This window comes from Mustelus asterias, chromosome 29 (assembly GCF_964213995.1).
Source record: "Mustelus asterias chromosome 29, sMusAst1.hap1.1, whole genome shotgun sequence".
In the NCBI taxonomy this organism is placed as follows: domain Eukaryota; kingdom Metazoa; phylum Chordata; class Chondrichthyes; order Carcharhiniformes; family Triakidae; genus Mustelus; species Mustelus asterias.
The window spans coordinates 16360460-16381242 of NC_135829.1; the positions used below are offsets into that span (position 1 = coordinate 16360460).

Genomic DNA, 20783 nt, shown 5'->3' on the forward strand with positions numbered 1-20783 from the left:
AGCACTGCTGCTTCACAGCGCCAGGGACCTGGGTTCGATTCCCGGCTTGGGTCACTGTCTGTGTGGAGTTTGCACATTCTCCTCGTGTCTGCGTGGGTTTCCTCCGGGTGCTCTGGTTTCCTCCCACAGTCCAAAGATGTGCGGGTTAGGTTGATTGGCCATGCTAAAATTGCCCCTTAGTGTCCTGGGATGCGTAAATTAGAGGGATTAGTGGGTAAATATGTCGGGAAATGGGGATAGGGCCTGGGTGGGATTGTGGTCGGTGCAGACTCGATGGGCCGAATGGCCTCTTTCTGTGTTGTAGGGTTTCTAAGATTAAGACATGCTGGGTTAGGTGAATTGGCCTTGCTAAATTCTCCCTCCGTGTACCCGAACAGGCGCCGGAGTGTGGCGACTAGGGGATTTCCACAGTAACTTCATTGCAGTGTTAATGTGAGCCTACTTGTGACACTAATAAATGAACTTAAATCTCACTGTGGTCCTCAGAATATTGTAAATAATACTGGTTTCTCTTCACTAAGCTGCATGTAAATGGGCGAGTCACTGCCACAGGGTTGCGGTGTGCCCCTAACACTCCGGATATGAGGACTGGAAGGAAGGTAGCCTAGTTACATTCTTGAAAATCCTTTCTAAACTCATTGAGAGGAAAAAAATAATCAAAATCCTTGTGTGCTCAGCCAGTCACAGGATGCAAAATGGATCTGGACCCACCCAATTCCAGCTGCCGTTGACACAGGGTTTGAAGAGCTTTGGTATCTGTCAAACATCAAGCTCACCAAATCAAACAGGACACTGAGTGAAGCCAGCCGATTGTTGCTGGCAATGCAGCCACTTAGTAATCAGTATAAAACCTGTGTCTGCAGCATTAAATATCACATTGGGTCTTGTCTCAAGTTGCAGGATGTTAACTCCAATTATGAGTCCAAATTGAGAATGATAAAGGACGCAGATGCTCCAGGAAATCGTATTGTAAAGATGGTAGTGTTCAAATGACAGGAAAAAGGAAAAAAAACATAATAAATAGCGCATGAGATCCAACCGAGGAAATTAAAATTAACCTCATATCGTCATATATCACTTTCTGAAATGCAGAAAGTTACTGGCCAGTGATGAGTATACAGAAAAGTTGGAAACGGAGTAGGGGGATCATTAGTTTTTTTGCACCTTATTTGGTTGTTCCCCCTTTGCTTGGGCCAGTTAAAATATCTAAAACATGCAAGTGTATAGAATCATGGAATCCCTACAGTGCAGAAGGAGGCCATTTGACCCATTGAGTCTGCACCGACCACAATCCCACCCAGGCCCTATCCCCTTAACCCCATCTATTTACCCTGCTAGTCCCCCTAACGCTAAGGGAGAATTTAGCATGGCCAATCCACCTAACCCGCACATCTTTGGACTGTGGGAGGAAACCGGAGCACCCGGAGGGAACCCACGCAGACACGGGGAGAACGTGCAAACTCCACACTGACAGTGACCCGAGGCCGGAATTGAACCCCGGTCCCTGACGCTGTGTGGCAGCAGTGCTAACCACTGTGCCACCATGTTGCCCAATGATCGTTGTGTTCTGAAATCAATCACTTAATGTTCGAAATGTCTACAGGAGGATTTTCCCCATAGACCTGCCTTTTTCCAGTGGGCCTGAGGTCTTCTGTCCAAAGATGTGCAGGTTAGGTGGATTGGCCATGCTAAATTGCCCCTTAGTGTCAGGGGGACTAGCTAGGGTAAATGCATGGAGTTATGGGGATAGGGCCTGGGTGGGATTGTGATGGGTGCAGACTCGATGGGCTGAATGGCCTCCTTCTGCACTGTAGGATTCTATGATTCTGCTGTTGCATACCCGAGTTAGGAATCACTGGGTTTAAGTACTTGGAGATTTTGTGACACTGGTAACAAATCCTGTGTGTGAAAGTAATACAAAGTGGGAGTTTTAATTTTCACCCTGACCCTCTGCCGCACATGACAGCGAGCAAAGTGAATTGCAGGAAAGACGATGCTACGAATATATTTTCTTCCGCAGCGCTTTAATCAGTTTGTCAGCAAATAATTCATGGAGCAGCAGCGTTGTTTGGGATGAGTCACTGGGAAGGACTGGTTTTCACGTCAGACCAAAAGGAGGACATTAGAAACGCATTGATGCTGAGCTCAGACACTCTGGATGGGAGAAATTGTTTGTCACTCAGTTGGTTGGTCAGTCAGTCAGTCCCAGAGCATGGAGAGAGTACTGGCTGTTGTAGACATATCCAGTGTGGGAAATATGAGCAAACATTAATACGCCTGTAAATGATGGAGAAGCAGGAAACTTTGGAGCATAGGAAATAGGAGCAGGAGTAGGCTATTCAACCTGAAATAGAATCCCTGCTGTGCAGAAAGAGGCCATTCAGCCCATCGACCCTGCACCAACAACTATCTCACCCAGGCCCCATCACCATAACCCCACGTATTTATCCTGCTGGTCCCCCTGACACTAAGGGTCAATTTAGCACGGCCAATCCACCTGACCCGTACATCTTTGGAGTGTGGGAGGAAACCGGAGCACCCGGAGGAAACCCACGCAGACACTGGGAGAATGTGCAAACTCTACAAAGACAGTGACCCAAGGCCAGAATTGAACCCGGGTCCCTGGTGCTGCGAGGCAGCAGTGCTAACCACTGTGCCACCGTGCCGCCCTTTGAGCCTGCTCCAGCATTAATTGAGAACATGGCTGAGCTACTCAACAACATTTTCCTGTACGGTCCCTGCCTCCTTTATGATGTTCTTTTAATATGTACAAACCTTTCAATCTCAGCTTTGAACATACTCAATGACTGAGCCTCCACAGCCCTCTGAATTCCAAATATTCATGATGTGGAGATGCCGGCGTTGGACTGGGGTAAGCACAGTAAGAAGTCTCACAACACCAGGTTAAAGTCCAACAGGTTTATTTGGTAGCAAATACCATTAGCTTTCGGAGCACTGCTCCTTCGTCAGATGGAGTGGAAATGTGCTCTCAAACAGGGCACAGACACAGAAATCAAGTTACAGAATACTAATTAGAATACGAATCCCTACAGCCAGCCAGGTCTTAAAGGTACAGACAATGTGAATATTCCAAATATTTACCACTCCTCTTCCGAGTCCTGAATGGTGTGTCCACTGGTTCTAGAGCACCACCAAGCACTGTCCCGACCCCTGGATCTATCCTGTTGAACCTTGTAAGAATTATGTATGTTTGAATGCAATCACCTCTCACTCTTCCAAACCCCAGAGAATGAAGGTCCAGTCTAGTCAATCTTTCCCAAGAGAGAAGACAATATTTGTGCTGCATCTGGGCAAAACTATAAACCCAGCATGGGAGAAAGAATCATACAGTGCAGGAGGAGGCCATTCAGCCTCTTGGGTCTGCACCGACCACAACCCCACCCAGGCCCTATCCCTGTAACCCCATGCATTTATCATAGCGAGTCCCCCTGACACTAAGGGCCAATTTAGCACGGCCAATCCACCCAACCCGCACATCTTTGGACTGTGGGAGGAAACCGGAGCACCCGGAGGAAACCCACGCAGACACGGGGGAGAACGTGCTGACTCCGCACAGACAGTGACCCAAGGCCAGAATTGAACCTGGGGGTTTGGGGGGGAATCGAATCGCAGAATCAGTCAATTGCATAGTATCTGCAGCATTTTCAACTTGAAGTATTTATATCCATTGCCTTCTTGAAAGCGAATATTGACTCTCCTATCACCCCCCAGTTAAACATGCATTCCAGATCGTAACTTGCTGAATTTCTCAAAAGTTAAATCTCATTATCTCCCACTCGCTCCCTTTGTCAATTACCTTAACCCTTACCTGTACCCTGTCTCCCCGGGTCACTGACCCTCTTGTCAATGGAAACGGTTTTGCCCTATCAGCTCCATATCATTTTGATTACCTGAACAAATCAGAGAAGGAGACCATTGCTGCGTTCTACTTCTTGCTTTAACGTTTCCATCCTGAGGCAGTGTGCGAGCATTACTCCATATTTCCTTCCCTCAGACTGGATTTGCTTAATGTGGTGACAGAATGAATTCCAGATGCCAGTGATTGCAGTTCTCTGGGCTATTTCTATTGCAGATTGCCTGCGCAGCTTTACAGACTTGGAGGAGCTGGATGAAACCGAGCTCTACATGTGCCATAAATGTAAAAAGCGACAGAAGAGCACCAAAAAATTTTGGATTCAGAAGTTGCCAAAGGTGAGTGTTTTGCTTCAGTCGACTGGTTGAGTTGCTGTATTTATTGATCAAGTTGTTAGGGCGGCACAGTGGTTAGCACAACTGCCTCACAGCGCCAGGGACCCGGGTTCCATTCCGGCTCGGGTCACTGTCTGTGTGGAGTTTGCACATTCTCCCCGTGGGTTTCCTTTGGGTGCTCCAGTTTCCTCCCACAGTCCAAAGATTTATTATTTATTAGTGTCACAAGTAGGCTTACATTAACACTGCAATGAAGCTCCTGGTTAGGTGCATTGGTTATGCTAAATTGTCGCGGGATGTGTAGGTTAGAGGGATTAGACTCATAGAATCCTACAGTGCAGAAGGAGGCCATTCAGCCCATCGGGTCTGCACTGACCACAATCCCACCCAGGCCCCCATCCCCATAACCCCATGTATTTACCCTAGCTAGCCCCATGACACTAAGGGGCAACTTAGCACGGCCAATCCACCTAACCCGCACATCTTTGAACTGTGGGAGGAAATCCACGCAGACACGGGGAGAATGTGCAAACTCCACACAGACAGCGACCCAAGCCGGGATTCGAACCCGGGACCCTGGCGCTGTGAGTCAGCAGTGCTAACCACTGTGTCAACGTGCCACCCTGTAATTAGTGGGGTAAATGTGTGGGGTTACATGGATAGATCCGAGGTGGGATTGTTGTCGGTGCTAACTCGATGGACTGAATGGCCTCCTTCTGCACTATAGGTATTCTACGATAAAAATTCTATGAATTCAAAATTATCTGGATGTTTCAGGTTTAAAACCTGGCTCGGGATTTCTGTAGTTTGTGTAATCTTATAATGTATGTGTCCGAATTGTATTTTTCAAATTGACATTTGAGGACATTTGGGGTGGCACAGTGGTTAGCACTGCTGTCTCACAGCACCAGGGACCCTGGTTCGATTCCGGCCTTGGATAACTATCTGTGTGGAGTTTGCATGTTCTCCCCGTGTCTGCATGGGTTTCCTCCGGGTGCTCCGGTTTCGTCCCATAGTCCAAGATTGGCCATGCTAAATTGCTCCTTAGTGTCCAAAGATGTGCTGGTTAGATGGATTGGCCATGCCTAATTGCCCCTTGGTGTCCCAAGATGTGTAGATTAGGGGTATTAGTGGGGTAAATACATGGGGTTGCGGGGATAGGGTCTGAGTAAGGTGCTCTTTCGGAGAGTCAGTGTAGTCTCGATGGGCATTATCGGCACGCCAGATTTAACCACTGAAATATACAGGATTGGGGCCAGCATTAATTGTTTTTAAAATGAGGCGAATCCTCAGCCTTTTTAAACATTCAAATCTCCATCCAGTGATCATTGAGTGGCCTAGTTTCAACAATAAGGACGTGCTGCAAGACCATATAATTAACCCTTTAAGAACATAAGAATCACGAGCAGGAGTAGGCCATCTGGCCCCTCGAGCCTGCTCCGCCATTCAATAAGATCATGGCTGATCTTTTTGTGGACTCAGTTCCACTTACCCGCCTGCTCACCATAACCCTTAATTCCTTTATTGTTCAAAAATTTATCTCTCCTTGCCTTAAAAATATTCAATGAGGTAGCCTCAACTGCTTCACTGGGCAGGGAATTCCACAGATTCATAGAACATAGAACATAGAACATTACAGCGCAGAACAGGCCCTTCGGCCCACGATGTTGCACCGACCAGTTAAAAAAAAAAAAACTGTGACCCTCCAACCTAAACCAATTTCTTTTCACAACCCTTTGAGTGAAGAAGTTCCTCCTCAACTCAGTCCTAAATCCGCTCCCCCTCATTTTGAGGCTATGCCCCCTAGTTCTGACTTCACCCACCAGTGGAAACGACCTCCCTGCTTCCATCTTATCTATTCCCTTTGTAATCTTATGTTTCCATAAGATCGCCCCTCATTCTTCGGAATTCCAATGGGTCTAGCCCCAGTCTATTCAGTGACCTCCATTGTGGAGTACAAGCAACATCCATGTTTCTTAGAGCTTGCAGACTCGCAGTTTTGTTTGGTGGGTAGGTTGATCTCTGTGTGCGTGCGGGCGTCAACTTTAGTCAGCACTTGCATTGAACAGCAATGCAGTGGGCATCACTGAATTTTTAAATGTTTATAGGGAGGAACTTCTGCACCTACTTTGGATACAAGCTACCAGAGTACCTACTTCTGGTACCAAATCTGCAGTAGAAGTTGGATGTGTCCCCCAGCACATCTATTGAACTCAGTTGAATAAGCTTGAGTTTTTTCATCCTTCCCACAGGATGCGGATGTCATTAGTAAGGCCAGCATGTACTGCCCATCCCAAATTGCCCTTGAGAAGGTATTGGAGGGCTTACCACCTTGGACCACTGCAGTCATACAATCCCCAAAGTGCAGAAGGAAGCAATTCGGCCCATCGAGTCTGCACCGACCACAATCCCACCCAGGCCCTATTCCCCGTAACCCCTCATTATTTACCCTGCTAATCCCTCTCAGGGCAAGTTAGCACAGCCAATCAACCTAACCCGCACATCTTTGGAATGTGGGAGGAAACCGGAGCACCCGGAGGAAACCCAGGCGGACACGGGTAGAACGTGCAGACTTCGCACAGACAGTCACCCATGCCGGGAATCGAACCCGGGTCCCCGGCGCTGTGAGGCAGCAGTGCTAACAACTGTGCCACCCATGAGGTATAAATAGATCTTCGTGCTGTTATGTGGAGATGCTGGCGTTGGACTGGGGTGTGCTGGTGGAAGGGAGGTTCAGGATTTTGATCCAGCGAGAGTGAAGCAATGGCAATATAGTTCCAAGTCAGGGTGGTGGGTGACTCGGAAGGGAACTTGAGGTTGATGGTGTTTCCATACACCTGTTGTCTTTCTAGGTGGTAGAGGTTGTGCGTTTGGCAGGCGCTGCTAAAGGAACCCTGCTGAGTTACTGCACTGTAACTTGTATGTGATAAATGCTGCTTCTACTGTGCATCGATGGTGAAGAGACTAGATCTTGATGGTGGTGCTTTGTCCGACTGATGTCAAACCTCCTTGAGTGTTTTTTGGAGCTGCTCTCATCTAGACGTGGAGAGTATTTAGTCACGCTCCTGACTTGTTCCTTATGGATGGTGGACAGTTTTGGGGAGTCAGGAGGTGCGGGATTCGCCAGAGAATTCCCAGCCTCAGATCTGCCCTTGGAGCCACAGTGTGGCCAGTCCTGCTCAGTTTCTGGTCAATGGTTCGGGTACACGGAGGGAGAATTCAGCACGGCCAATGCACCCTGACCAGCATGTCTTTCGGACTGCGGGAAGAAACCAGAGCACCCGGAGGAAACCCAACGATGTTGAGTAGTGTGTGGGATTCAGCGATGGTAATGACATTGAAAGTTGCTTTGTGTGGCACTTATCAGTCCAAGTCTGAATGCTGGACAGGTCTTGCTACATATGGTCAGGTGTTGTTTCAGTGCTGGGGAACTGGAAATTGTACAATCATCAGTGAACATTCCCACTTTCCCTCAGTGTGCCCGAACAGGTGCGACTAGGGGATTTTCACAGTAACTTCATTGCAGTGTTAATGTAAGCCTACTTGTGACACTAATAAATAAACTTTAAACACCTCTGACCAATGGAAGATGGTCACGACTCCGTGCCTGGGGCAGAGCTTCAAGCTGCTTGGGCTGAGTAACAAAGGATGACAGACACATCAAACTGCTTTAATTTGGGGATTCAAGAGAGTGTAAAGCTGGGCATGTTCACTGCAATGTTGAAACTGGTTTAGGGTGTCATCTTGTATTTTAGAATACGACAGTTACCTTTTGAAAAAAGTTAAAGTTTATTTATTAGTGTCACAAGTAGGCTTACGTTAACACTGCAATGAAGTTACTGTGAAAATCCCCTAGTCGCCACACTCCGACGCCTGTTCGGGTTACACTGAGAGAGAATTTAGCACGGCCAATGCACCCTAACCAGCACGTCTTTCGGACTGTGGGAGGAAACCGGAGCGCCCGGAGGAAACCCACGCAGACATGGGGAGAACGTGCAGACTCCGCACAGACAGACAGTGACCCAAGCCAGGAATCGAACCTGGGTGCCTGGCGCTGTGAGGCAGCAGCGCGACCCACTGTGCCACCCTGTGCAGTCTCTGGCAATAGAAGGTGTAAAATCATAGCTGCTGCTGTTCTATACAGTGCGTTAACTGTTAATCTAATAAACTAAAACTGATAGAAAGCTCAGACGATTCACAGATTAATTTAAAGATGCACGATTCATTGGTAAACACTTGGATCATGCAGAAATGACATGGTCGTTTTTTTCTGGTGGTTCAGCATGCTGTAGTTGGAAGGGAGTTGTTAGATCAAGAACTGAATAACTTTGTAACCCTTCCCACCACATAGCCTCACTGATTTTTCCTTTATTTTTAGGTGTTATGTTTGCATCTGAAAAGATTTCATTGGACAGCATATCTGCGAAATAAGATAGACACGTATGTAGAATTCCCTCTGCGAGGCCTGGATATGAAGTGCTTCTTACTGGAGGTAAATGTACTAAGATACAAGGCACTTCATCAGCTGTTGTCTATCTGACAGTATGAATGTTTGCAGAACACCCTCTCCGACTGAAATCCTTTATTAAGATTTACCTGTTTTTGTCGGCCAATCGTTTTGTGTCCTTTCACTTTGCCGAATAAATTCCTCGTGCCCTCCGACAGGGGCCCCTTTCGCGCCAGGCTCTGCCACTCATATGCTGTAACTTCAGGGGAGGACCAAGACGATCCATGGACAAGCACCAAAAATGGCATTTGCGTCCGTTTCCCCAGGTTTCTGCGGTGGTTCTTGTAGCTTTGTGTATGAGAGCTTCGGTGGGAATTCATCGAAACTTAGAAGATAGGAGCAGGGGGAAGCCATCTGGCCCTTCGAGCCTGCTCCGCCATTCATCACAATCATGGCTAATCAATAGCCTAATCCTGCTTTACCCCCAATGTTTCTTCAGAGGCGACTCTTCAAATGCAGACAATAAAAATATAGCAAAACGTACTCCAACTTATAAACCAAAGAAAGGGTTTAATAAAGAAACTTCATTACTCCAAACTTGGTGCCTCGCCCTGTGCCACTCCAAACTTCCCTACAATTCCCAACCGGTTCTTATTTATAGTGAGTCAGCTGACCATCACCTCATTCTGTAATTGGTTCCATGGTTTACTGGGTCAGCTGACCCTTACAGCTTATTACCATTGGTCACATTACATCCAATACAAAGGTTAAATTCTAACATGATGTGGAGATGCCGGCGTTGGACTGGGGTAAACACAGTAAGAAGTTTAACAACACCAGGTTAAAGTCCAACAGGTTTATTTGGTAGCAAAAGCCACACAAGCTTTCGGAGCCTTAAGCCCCTTCTTCAGGTGACTCGCCTGAAGAAGGGGCTTAAGGCTCCGAAAGCTTGTGTGGCTTTTGCTACCAAATAAACCTGTTAGACTTTAACCTGGTGTTGTTAAACTTCTTACTACATTCTAACACCCATAACCTTTGATCCCATTCACCCCAAATTCACCACCTCATCGTGCTAAGTCTTGGTTTAGACACGTTTAAGTTTCAGTTCACTTCCCGGAATGCTTTAGAAGATAAAAACAGTTTTGCCCTGTGCCAAACCGCGAGCAACACCACGGGAGATCTATCACTGCGTATGTGTCAACAATACCTCATTCTATTGTTGTCTTCAAATGCCGGGTGCTTCTTGCATAACAGAAGCCACTCTTGACAGACAGAACAATGAGTGGCCTTTGAGCACTTATTTGCTTAGTAACCATTTTCAAAAGAGACTCTCAAAATAGCATAGTTCAGAAATGACTTCACCAATCTCTTGAAGAATGTAGCACATCTTGTTGAGTTTATTTATTAGTATCACAAGTAGGCTTATATTAACACTGCAATGAAGTTACTGTGAAAATCCCCTGGTCGCCACACTCTCCGAGATCTTGAAGAATGTTTTTGCCAAACTGATTGTGAGACCTAGAATCATAGAATCCCTACAGTACAGCAGGAGGCCATTCGGCCCATCGTGTCTGCACCAAAACAATCCCACCCAGGTCCTATCCCTCTAACCTCAATATTTACCCTGCTAATCCCCCTAACTCTAAGGGGCAATTTAACATGGCCAATCAACCTAACCTAACTGTGGGAAGAATCATGGCATCCCCACAGTACAGAAGGAGGTCGTTCGGCCCATTGAGTCTGCACCGACTACAATCCCATTCAGGCCCTATCCCCGTAACCTCATGTATTTATCCTCCTAATCCCCCCGACACTAAGGGGCAATTTAACATGGCCAATCAACCTAACCCACACATCTTTGGACTGGGAGGAAACCGGAGCACCCGAAGGAGACCCACGCAGACGTGGGGAGAACGTGCAAACTCCACGCTGACAGTCACCCAAGGCCGGAATTGAACCTGGGTCCCTGGCGCTGTGAGGCAGCAGTGCTAACCACTGTCCTACCGTGCCGCCCCCAACTTGCCATCCGACTTGGTTTTATTTGGCCAGGCAAGAGACTGAATAAATATGAGAGATGGTTATGAGTGAACATAAGAAATAGGAGCAGGAGTAGGCCATCTAGCCCCTCGAGCCTGCCCCGCCATTCAATAAGATCATGGCTGATCTGAAGTGGATCAGTTCCACTTACCCACCGAGTGAGTGTGTGCACAAGAGAAAACTGGCTTTCTGACCACAGCGGGTGGGTATACCTTAAGGCCTCACGCTATCCTACCTCACTCTTTGCGTGCATGCTCCGAGCCTATAAATAAGATGTAGAGGCAGGTGAGATTTAAGTGAGGGGAGAGAGCAAGAATGTTTTCTAAAATAGAAACAGAATATCCTGGAAATACTGAGCAGGCCTGGCTGTGGCTGTTAATATTTGGCCTACTGTGCCTGTTTTGGCTCCAGGGAGGGGAAAGGTCAGCCATTTTAAATAAATGTTCCAACCTTTGGACCTGGTAGAAAGCTTCAAAAACATTCACAATTCTGCTGCCAGTGAGAGCAGGAACTGACTGCAGAGTTGTGATTGGTGGAGCAGCGAGTGTGGGCGGGACAGAACCGCTGCTCCAATCACGGATCACATCCGCCACAATGGCTGCTCCAGCTCCTCCAATCACAGGCTCCGTCCTTCCCTAGTGGTGGCATGATGGTATTGTCATTGGACTAGCAATCCAGAAGACCCATGGCAAGAATTGGGGACCTGAGTTCAAATCCCACCAGGACAGATGGTGAAATTTGAATTGAATCAAATTCTGGAATTAAGAATCTACTGATGACCATGAAACCATTGTCAGTTGTCGTAAAAAGCCATCTGGTTCACTTAATGTTCTTCAGGGAAGGAAATCTGCCCCTCTGTAATAGCGGGCAGTTAGACCATAAGACATAAGAACAGAATTAGGCCACTCGGCCCATCGAGTCTGCACCGCCATTCAATCATGGCTGATATTTTTCTCATCCCCATTCTCCTGCCTTTTCCCCATAACCTCTGATTCCCTTATTAATCAAGAACCTATCTATCTTGATAGTTGGGGAAGGGCAATAGATGCTGGTCCAGCAAGCGATGCCCATATCCCGTGGATGAATGAAAAAAACCTCAGACTTCCTGCACTACCTGCCTGTTTCTTCTCGACTGTTTGGTAGTCACCCTATTCCATTCCCCTGCATATCCTTAAGCTGTGGGATGGACATATCTAAAAATACTTCTTGCCATACAAGTGGGTAATAATTTTTATATTTCTGTAAAAAGACTTCTTTAAAGCAAAGTAACACCCAAGGTTTCCAGGAGAATACACCAGCTTAATCCGTAAATAAGATTTTTAAGGCTCTTGCCAACTTTCCATTTGTTCGATTTAAGTAAAGCGATGGAGTTACTGATCTTTTTCTTAAGAGTTTTGATTGAGCATTCTGTACCTCAGAACTATTTTAATCTTCAGTGAAAGCAGTTTCCGACCGTCATCCTCCGCAGCTAGTGGGAGATGTGACCCATAATCCCTACAATGCAGAAGGAGGCCATTCGACCCATCGAGCCTGTGCCAACAACAATCCCCCCCCCCCGCCCTGGCCCTATCCCCGTAACTCCACGTATTTACCCTGCTAAACCCACTGACACTAAGGGGCAATTTAGCACGGCCAAACCAGCTAACCTGCACATCTTTGAACTATGGGAGGAAACCGGAGCACCCGGAGGAAACCCACGCAGACACGGGGAGAATGTGCAGACTCCACACACAGAGTGACCCGAGGCCGGAATTGAACCCAGGTCCCTGGTTATGTGGGACAGCAGTGCCAGCAACCTCTGTGCCACCGTGCCGCCCGCCATGCATGACCTGTTGGCTTGGCGAGCCAATGTGGCAGTCAGATTTCAGACTGCAAATGGAAAATGAAATGAGGGATGGAGCATTGTTGGTGTTGGATGAATGAAGAATGTTAGCCAGGGCACCAGGAGAGAGCTTCCTGCTCTTTCCTGAAGCATCTGTGATCGTCCGCATAGACACACGGGGGATCATTCAAAAGACTGCATTCCCAACAATGCGGCACTCCTTCTGTATTTCAATGAAGAGCCATCGCCAAGTCCATACTCAAGTCCTGTCGTGGGGTTTTGAATCTATCCGACTCAGAGGTGTGTGTACCATCAGTGATCTTCGTGCTGGCGCTTCCAGCAGCGTCCATCCTCCTCAATAAGCCCCTGAAGAGGAAGGACCAACCAACCCATCATTTTGATTTTGATTTGAGTTGACTTGATTTATTATTGTCACATGTATTAGTGTACAGTGAAAAGTATTGTTTCTTGCGCGCTATACAGACAAAGCATACCGTTCATAGAGAAGGAAATGAGAGGGTGCAGAATGTGGTGTTACAGTCATAGCTAGGGTGTAGAGAAAGATCAACTTAATGTGAGGTAGGTCCATTCAAAAGTCTGATGGCAGCAGCAGGGGAAGAAGCTGTTGTTGAGTCGGTTGATACGTGACCTCAGACTTTTGCATCTTTTTCCCGACGGAAGAAGGTGGAAGCTCCAAGTCTGTAAGAGATTGAATTAGAGTTTGAAAGAGTTAGAATTAAATTTTAGAAACATAGACAAGAGTAAAAGACAGAATTAGAAGGAATGCTGGGCACAGCTTGCAAGAAGTCACCTAACTCCGGCGCCATCTTGAAAAAGAAATCTCACCCACTTGTCTCCCATTAGTTCGAATGGATAGAGGCCTAGTGGAGATTGCCAGATCAGTTGGAAGTGTACCGCGAGAGGACCAATTTTAAAATGCTATGAAGAGAAAAATATAATAGAATATGACTGTTGTAATAAAGATCTCTGCATTTTTCTTTTCCCCTATCCTAGCCCGAGAACAGTGGTCCAGAAAGTTGTCTATATGACCTTGCAGCTGTGGTGGTGCATCATGGTTCAGGGTGAGCACTCTTTTGTTCTTCATTGTTATTGCCATTCTTCACAGGGCGGCATGGCGGCACAGTGGTTAGTGCTGCTGCCTCACAGCGCCAGGGACCCGGGTTCACTTCCGGCCTCGGGTCACTGTCTGTGCGGATTTGCACGTTCTCCCCGTGTCTGCGTGGGTTTCCTCCGGATGCTCCGGGTTTCCTCCCACAATCCAAAGGTGTGCTGGTTAGGTTGATTGGCCATTCTAAATTGCCCCTTAGTGTTCGGGGGGGATTTGTAGCGTAAACACGTGGAGTTACAGGATAGGGCCTCGGTGGGATTGTGGTCGGTGCCGACTCGATGGGCCAAATGGCCGCCTTTTGCACTGTAGGGATTCTATGATTGTCTTAGCTCTGGGGGGGCTCCACATAATGGACAAAGTGAACTGTCGTAAAGACTTCCTTCTAAGATTTTAATGATGTGACCGTACATTACACTTAGTTGCCCCAATCACCTCGACTGGTACCGAGGGTGTACATTTTTGTTCATTTTCACTGTGCCTTTAGCTAGTTGAGCTACTGGCCTGAAGATAACAAGGAGCAAAACTAATTCGCACAGTTGGTGCTGAAACGACGGCTAACCATCAGCTCATAACCCGATCAAACCCATTATGCCATCACTGCCACCTTCTCGAAGGCAATAAATGCTGGCCTTGTCAATGATGCACACGTCCCATGAAAGAATTTTTAAAAAAATCTACGGCATCCACTTCTGGTTTCCAAGAGCCGACGGAAAGTTGGTACAGTGAGGCTTATCGTCAGCACGAGGACAACCTGCAGAAACCTGGGATCTTTAGCTTTGAAAGGGGGTGACTGAGGGGAGATCCACTAAAAACCTAACACTAAAGACTTTGTTCATGATGCTGAGGATTTGGAATAGACTTCCACTCCTGCTGATACAGCTGACATCTTTGAGCCACTCCAGGAACGCTTGGACACTCTGAGGACTGAGCGTGGACTGAATCATAGAATCCCCACAGTGCAGAAAGAGCCACTCGATTCATCGAGTCTGCACGGACTCTCCGACAGAGCATCTTTACCCAGGCTCACCTCCTGCTCTATCACCGTAACCTCACATATTTACCCTGCTAATCCCCCTAACCTACACATCTTTGGACACTAAGGGACAATTTAGCATGGCCAATCCACCTAACCTGCACATCTTTGGACACTAAGGGGCAATTTAGCATGGCCAATCCCCCTAACCTACACATCTTTGGACACTAAGGGACAATTTAGCATGGCCAATCCACCTAACCTGCACATCTTTGGACACTAAGGGGCAATTTAGCATGGCCAATCCCCCTAACCTACACATCTTTGGACACTAAGGGGCAATTTAGCATGGCCAATCCCCCTAACCTGCACATCTTTGGACACTAAGGGGCAATTTAGCATGGCCAATCCCCCTAACCTACACATCTTTGGACACTAAGGAACAATTTAGCATGGCCAATCCACCTAACCTACACATCTTTGGACACTAAGGGACAATTTAGCATGGCCAATCCCCCTAACCCGAACATCTTTGGATACTAAGGGGCAATTTAGCATGGCTAATCCCCCTAACCCACACATCTTTGGACACTAAGGGGCAATTTAGCATGGCCAATCCACCTAACCCGCACATCTTTGGACACTAAGGGGCAATTTAGCATGGCCAATCCACCTAACCAGCACAGAGAATCATAGAATACCCTACAGTGCAGAAGAGGCCATTTGGTCCATCGAGTCCTCATCGACTTTCTGACAGAGCATCTTACCCAGGCCCCCTCCTTGCCTCCCTATCCCCATAACCCCACACATTTCCCACGACTAATCCACCTAACCTACACATCTTTGGACACCAAGGGGCGATTTAGCCTGGCCAATCCACCTAACCCGCACATCTTTGGACTGTGGGAAGAAACCGGAGCACCCGGAGGAAACCCACGCAGACACGGGGAGAATGTGCAGACTCCGCACAGACAGTGACCCGAGGCCGGAATCAAACCCGGGTCCCCGGCGCTGAGAGGCAGCAGTGCCATTTGTCTTGCGGTGTGGATCTATGAAACATGACCTGAAGCTTTAGTGAGTTCCAAAAGCGAAGCCAGAAATTCTATGGAAAGAATTACATAGTCGATGCATTTCCATTATAGTAATAAACATGTAATAAATGTAAGCGTGTTTGAGCTTAAAACAATGGAGCTGGAGCAGTTCTGTCCAGGGGTTAAGCCAAGTCTTTTTTTTGATACGTGTTTGACCATTCTTAATTTCCTTGCACCCAGTGGGAATGAACCTGCCACCCTGGTGTAAATAAAATGCAAGCTGAAGATGCCTACTAACTAAATATTCACTCTGAAAGCATCTTTTTGGCAGTCGGATCCAGCTATGGTTCTGGACTCTAGCCTGAGGCAGCAGGGAAGCAAAGTGCTATAGTGTAATACAATGGTGCCACAGTGGTTAGCACTGCTGCCCCACAGTGCCAGCGACCCGGGTTCAATTCCGGCCTCGGGTCACTCTCTGTGTGGAGTCTGCACATTCTCCCCGTGTCTGCGTGGGTTTCCTCCCGCACTCCAAAGATGTGCAGGTTAGGTTGATTGACCGATGCTAACTTGCCCCTTAGCGTCAGGGGGATTAGCAGGGTGAATATGTGGGGTTACGGGAATAGGGCTTGGGGGGGGATTGTGGTCGGTGCGGACTCAATGGGCCGAACGGCCCCCTTCTTCACTGTAGGGATTCTGTGATGAATGGCATTGGGACCCAGGTGCCAATTTTCAGATTGTGAACTCCGTGTCGTGGGGAGCTGGGGTGCTTTCATTAAGGTGAATCTCTCGGTGATTCTTTCAGGAGCCAGCTAGTCTATTCCCTGGGGTAAGGACTGGTGCTCGAGTCTAATCCAAGAAGAGGGGATCATTAATTTTTATAATTGCATTGTATAATTGCACCGCTGCAAACAAGTCTTTTTGGCTGCTGCTTTGCATCCACCAGTGTCTGGGAAGATGGTCAAATATATTATACACTTAACAGAGCACTGTATACGAGGATCAATTTACTATGCAGCTAGCAACTGGGCTGGCAGCCAATGTTACTGTTTGTTTCAGTACTTGGCGATGTTGCTTTTAAAATAGTTTTAATATTTGTCATGTATAATGTATAAGCAGTCCCTGCCTAATCCGAAGGACAGGTTAAATTGGCCATCTGCCCTGCAATCATTACACTTGCTTGAGCACAGTCACGCTGACACAGTGGTTAGCAACTGCTGCCTCACAGCTCCAGGGACCCCGGGTTCAATTCCGGCCTGTCTGTGTGGAGTCGGCACGTTCTCCCCGTGTCTGCGTGGGTTTCCTCCGGGTGCTCCGGTTTCCACCCACAGTCCAAAGATGTGCGGGTTAGGGGGATTGGCTGTGCTAAATTTGCCCTCTAGTGTCACAAGATGTGTAGGTTTGGGGGATTCGTGGGAGAATGTGGGTGGCACAGTGGTTAGCACTGCTGCGTCACAGCGTCAGGGACCCGGGTTCGATTCCCAGCTTGGGTCACCGTCTATGCGGAGTTTGCAAGTTCTCCCCGTGTCTGCTTGGGTTTCCTCCGGGTGCTCCAGTTTCCCCTCTCAGTCTGAAAGACGTGCTGGTTAGGGTGCATTGGCCGTGCTAACTTCTCCCTCAGTGTACCCGAACAGGCGCCGGAGTGTGGCGACGAGGGGATTTTCACAGTAACTTCATTGCAGTGTTAATGTTAGCTTACTTGTGACACTAATGGATAAACTTTTAAAACTTTAAAAAGAAATGTGTGACGTTATAGGGCAGGGGGTGGGCCTGTGTGGAATGTGCTCTCGGAGAGTCAGTTCAGAGTCGATGGGCTGAATGGCCTCCTGCACTGTAAGGATTCTGTGATTCCAGACTTAGACAATACGGATCTCACCGTGGGTGAATTTTCCCTTGTGCTTTATCTTTTCCTGTCCTGATGGACCTTCAAACCCTCATGTCCTTTAGTCAAGTGTGGCGTGTCATGCGAACCTTGACTCTGAGTGTCCTCTTACCTATGACACATGCAGAGTGGGAACCTGTCCAGTTTTCCTTCACTCCTCCCAAGACCAGTTTATTATACTCCTATCTCACCCCTCCCCAGATGAGGTCAGCTAAATTAGTCCAGGAATCAAATCTGTGACTGAACAGTTCACTGTAAAACTGCAGACGGATAAATGCTGTTTACTGATTAAAGTTAAAGTTTGTTTATTAGTCACAAGTCGGTTTACTGTAGTGAAGTTGCTGTGAAAATCCCCGAGTCGCCACACTCCGGCGCCTGTTCGGGTAACACTGAGGGAGAATTTAGCACGGCCAATGCACCCTAACCAGCACGTCTTTCGGACTGTGGGAGGAAACCGGAGCACCCGGAGGAAACCCACGCAGACACGGGGAGAATGTGCAGACTCCGCACAGACAGCCACCCGAGACCAGAATCAAATCCGGGTCCCTGGCTCTGTGAGGCATCAATGCTAACCACTGTGCCACCCCAATTCCACTTCAACCAATTCTAGTTCACCTAATTATCCTGTTGAAGTCAGCCTAATCCTGTCCCCACTATCCCACCTGGCAGTTTTCCAAATTCCTATTTCTCTCAGTGCTGTTCCAATATCTGTTCCCTGATCCTGCTTTTTGCTTCATTTTGCAATATTCTAGGTCTGCCCTTATTTGTTCCATTCAGTGGGGTCACCACTTCCTCAACCATAGGGTTTAAGCATCTCCCTCCTTTACCTCCTCACCCATTCATCATTTGATCGGTCTCTGCAGCCTCCACTTTGATTATCTCATGAGGCAAAGTGACTTGAGCTGAAACTGGATAAATGCATCGCCCGTAACATAGAACCAACGAATCCCTACAGTGCAGAAGGAGACCATTCAGCCCATCGAGCCTGCACCGACAACAGCCCCACCCAGGCCCTATCCCCGTAACCCCACGTATTCATCCTGCTAATCCCCCCGGCTCTAAGGGACAATTTAGCATGGCCAATCCATCTGACCTGCACATCCTTGGACGGTGGGAGGGAAAAGTCCCCCAGTCGCCACACTCCGGCGCCTGTTCGGGTACACTGAGGGAGAATTTAGCACGGCCAATGCGCCTAGCCAGCACGTCTTTCGGACTGTGGGAGGAAACCGGAGCACCCGGAGGAAACCCACGCAGACACGGGGAGAGCTTGCAGACTCCTCACAGACAGTCACCCGAGGCCGGAATTGAACCTGGGCCCCTGGCGCTGTGAGGCAGCAGTGCTAACCCGCTGTGCCACCGTGCTAAGCTTCATTCTCTCATGTGGTGGATCTATAGGACTGGTCAAATGGCTTTAGAGAAGACATGATTTAACTTGGGGGAAGTTGACATTTGTACATGCTGGAGTATACATCCTACCCGAGCCACGGCAGAGAAGACAAACACCATCATTAATTTCTCTTATCCGCCAGCATTGTGCAAGACAGTTTCATTTGCTCATCCAACTCACTCCTGATTAATGTGAATTAGCCCTGGCCACCCAACACACATTAAATACAATTTTTAAGTTATTGTATTGTACTTTCCTCACTCTAATTCAGAGGGTGTTGCTGTTTGAATCCGTACAACAAGATCATGTAGATGTTGAAAACATGTCCTTTCTCATTCGAGCAGTAACTTATTTCTTCTCTCTCTCTCTCCCTCCCTTTCCCCTCCCACAGAGTTGGTTCGGGCCATTACACTGCGTATGCGACTCACGAAGGCCGTTGGTTCCACTTCAATGACAGCACTGTTACTCTGACCGAGGAGGAGACTGTAGTGAAAGCCAAGGCTTACATCTTGTTCTATGTGGAACGCCAGACTAAATCGGGATCAGGCACCAAACTTTAATGCATCCCATCTTTTTATACACATATACAAGTGTTTCCCAACATATATAACTGAATTGGATCGCGCACAAACAGTCCCACGTTTCCGCAAGTACTTGATAGCTCAAGACTATTTTCATCTTGCACTTCTAAAATCGCTGATGAGAATTCTGTTCTTTGCACCATTACTAGTGTTGATACAGTAATCGAGGAGACCTGACCTAATTTTAGGCTATCGCAGAATATTTTTGAATCTGTAATGGCTGCTCTTGATCAAGAATTTAGTAGCCCGGTTGACACGGAAATTCGATATCTTGAAATGACCTTTGTACTGTAAGTTGTGAGGTGGCACTGGCCGGCTTCAAGGTGCATTTACACCCGCGTGTCTTCGAGCCTTTTACACTACATCCTAGCCTGCGACCTCTCGATTCGACGCAAGAGGTCTTCTTTGCTTCTGCAGCCGGTCTCCCAACCGCCTGCTGGGCGACGCAACGTTTCCAGCTTAGAGTGAATGACCAGACGAGACCAGTGAAGTGCTGACGTTAAGTGTGATTGCGCGCACGTCAGGACTGCTCGAAGGTCTTTGAACAGACTATTTTGTCATTCCCTTCTCTCCCACAAGCAAGTGCATTTCTGCGTATAATCCAGATCTTGGTGCAAACGTGACGTTCAGTATTACGAGGTACGCGGGGTGTAAATGTGCCTCGGGTCTGCAGTGCCACAACTTCCTGTAATACACTTGTACCTTGCCCGGAATTTTTTTTTTTTAATGGAAATAGACCGTTCTGTCTGTAATTGTGTTTTTATTTTCCTCTTGTCGCCATTTCTCTTGTGGTCACTTGTAGACACTGGTAACTCAGAACAAAAGGCAATTCTGCCCCACACTCACCTGTACTGCACAATTACATTCGCGTTTTTACATTTTAGTTTAGGTATTCAAACTCTGGCTTTTTTTAAAACAAAAAAAGAGTTCTCATTTTCGTGAGGTACCACAGACACCTTTTTTTTTTGCCTCTTTCAGAAAGCCAATTTTCATAAAGAATGACGGTGCAAAAAATAAATTAAAATTAAAACGGACTCTGCTGGGTTTTGAATGAAAAAGACGAATGGATTCTTATCTACCCCGAAACTTTGCTGGGCAGAGTAGGGTTTATGGATAGCTGTCTGCATCTCATGAATGATTTGAGTGGATGTAGGGGGGGTGGGGTGGTAAGTACGGCTTATAATCCACAATGTCGCCTGATTAAGGAAGGCAGATTAAATATGCTGGGTTTGCATATGGGGGAAACGAGGGGGGGGGGGTGCATCTTTCGACAAAATTGCGTCCGACC

At 47.5% G+C, this 20783-nt stretch overlaps 1 protein-coding gene across 2 annotated transcripts in view; it reads left to right on the top strand.

Moving 5' to 3' along the window:
• usp3 (ubiquitin specific peptidase 3) overlaps positions 1-20529 on the top strand; it is a 109047-nt gene extending 88518 nt beyond the window's left edge. For both annotated transcript variants that reach the window (XM_078200133.1, XM_078200135.1), the window contains exons 12-15: positions 4094-4212; positions 8588-8701; positions 13530-13597; positions 19306-20529. In XM_078200133.1, coding sequence (XP_078056259.1) covers positions 4094-4212; positions 8588-8701; positions 13530-13597; positions 19306-19474 — 470 coding nt within the window. In that variant the 3' untranslated portion in view covers positions 19475-20529. The remainder of the gene's footprint in view (positions 1-4093; positions 4213-8587; positions 8702-13529; positions 13598-19305) is intronic.
• Positions 20530-20783: the final 254 nt, after the last annotated feature.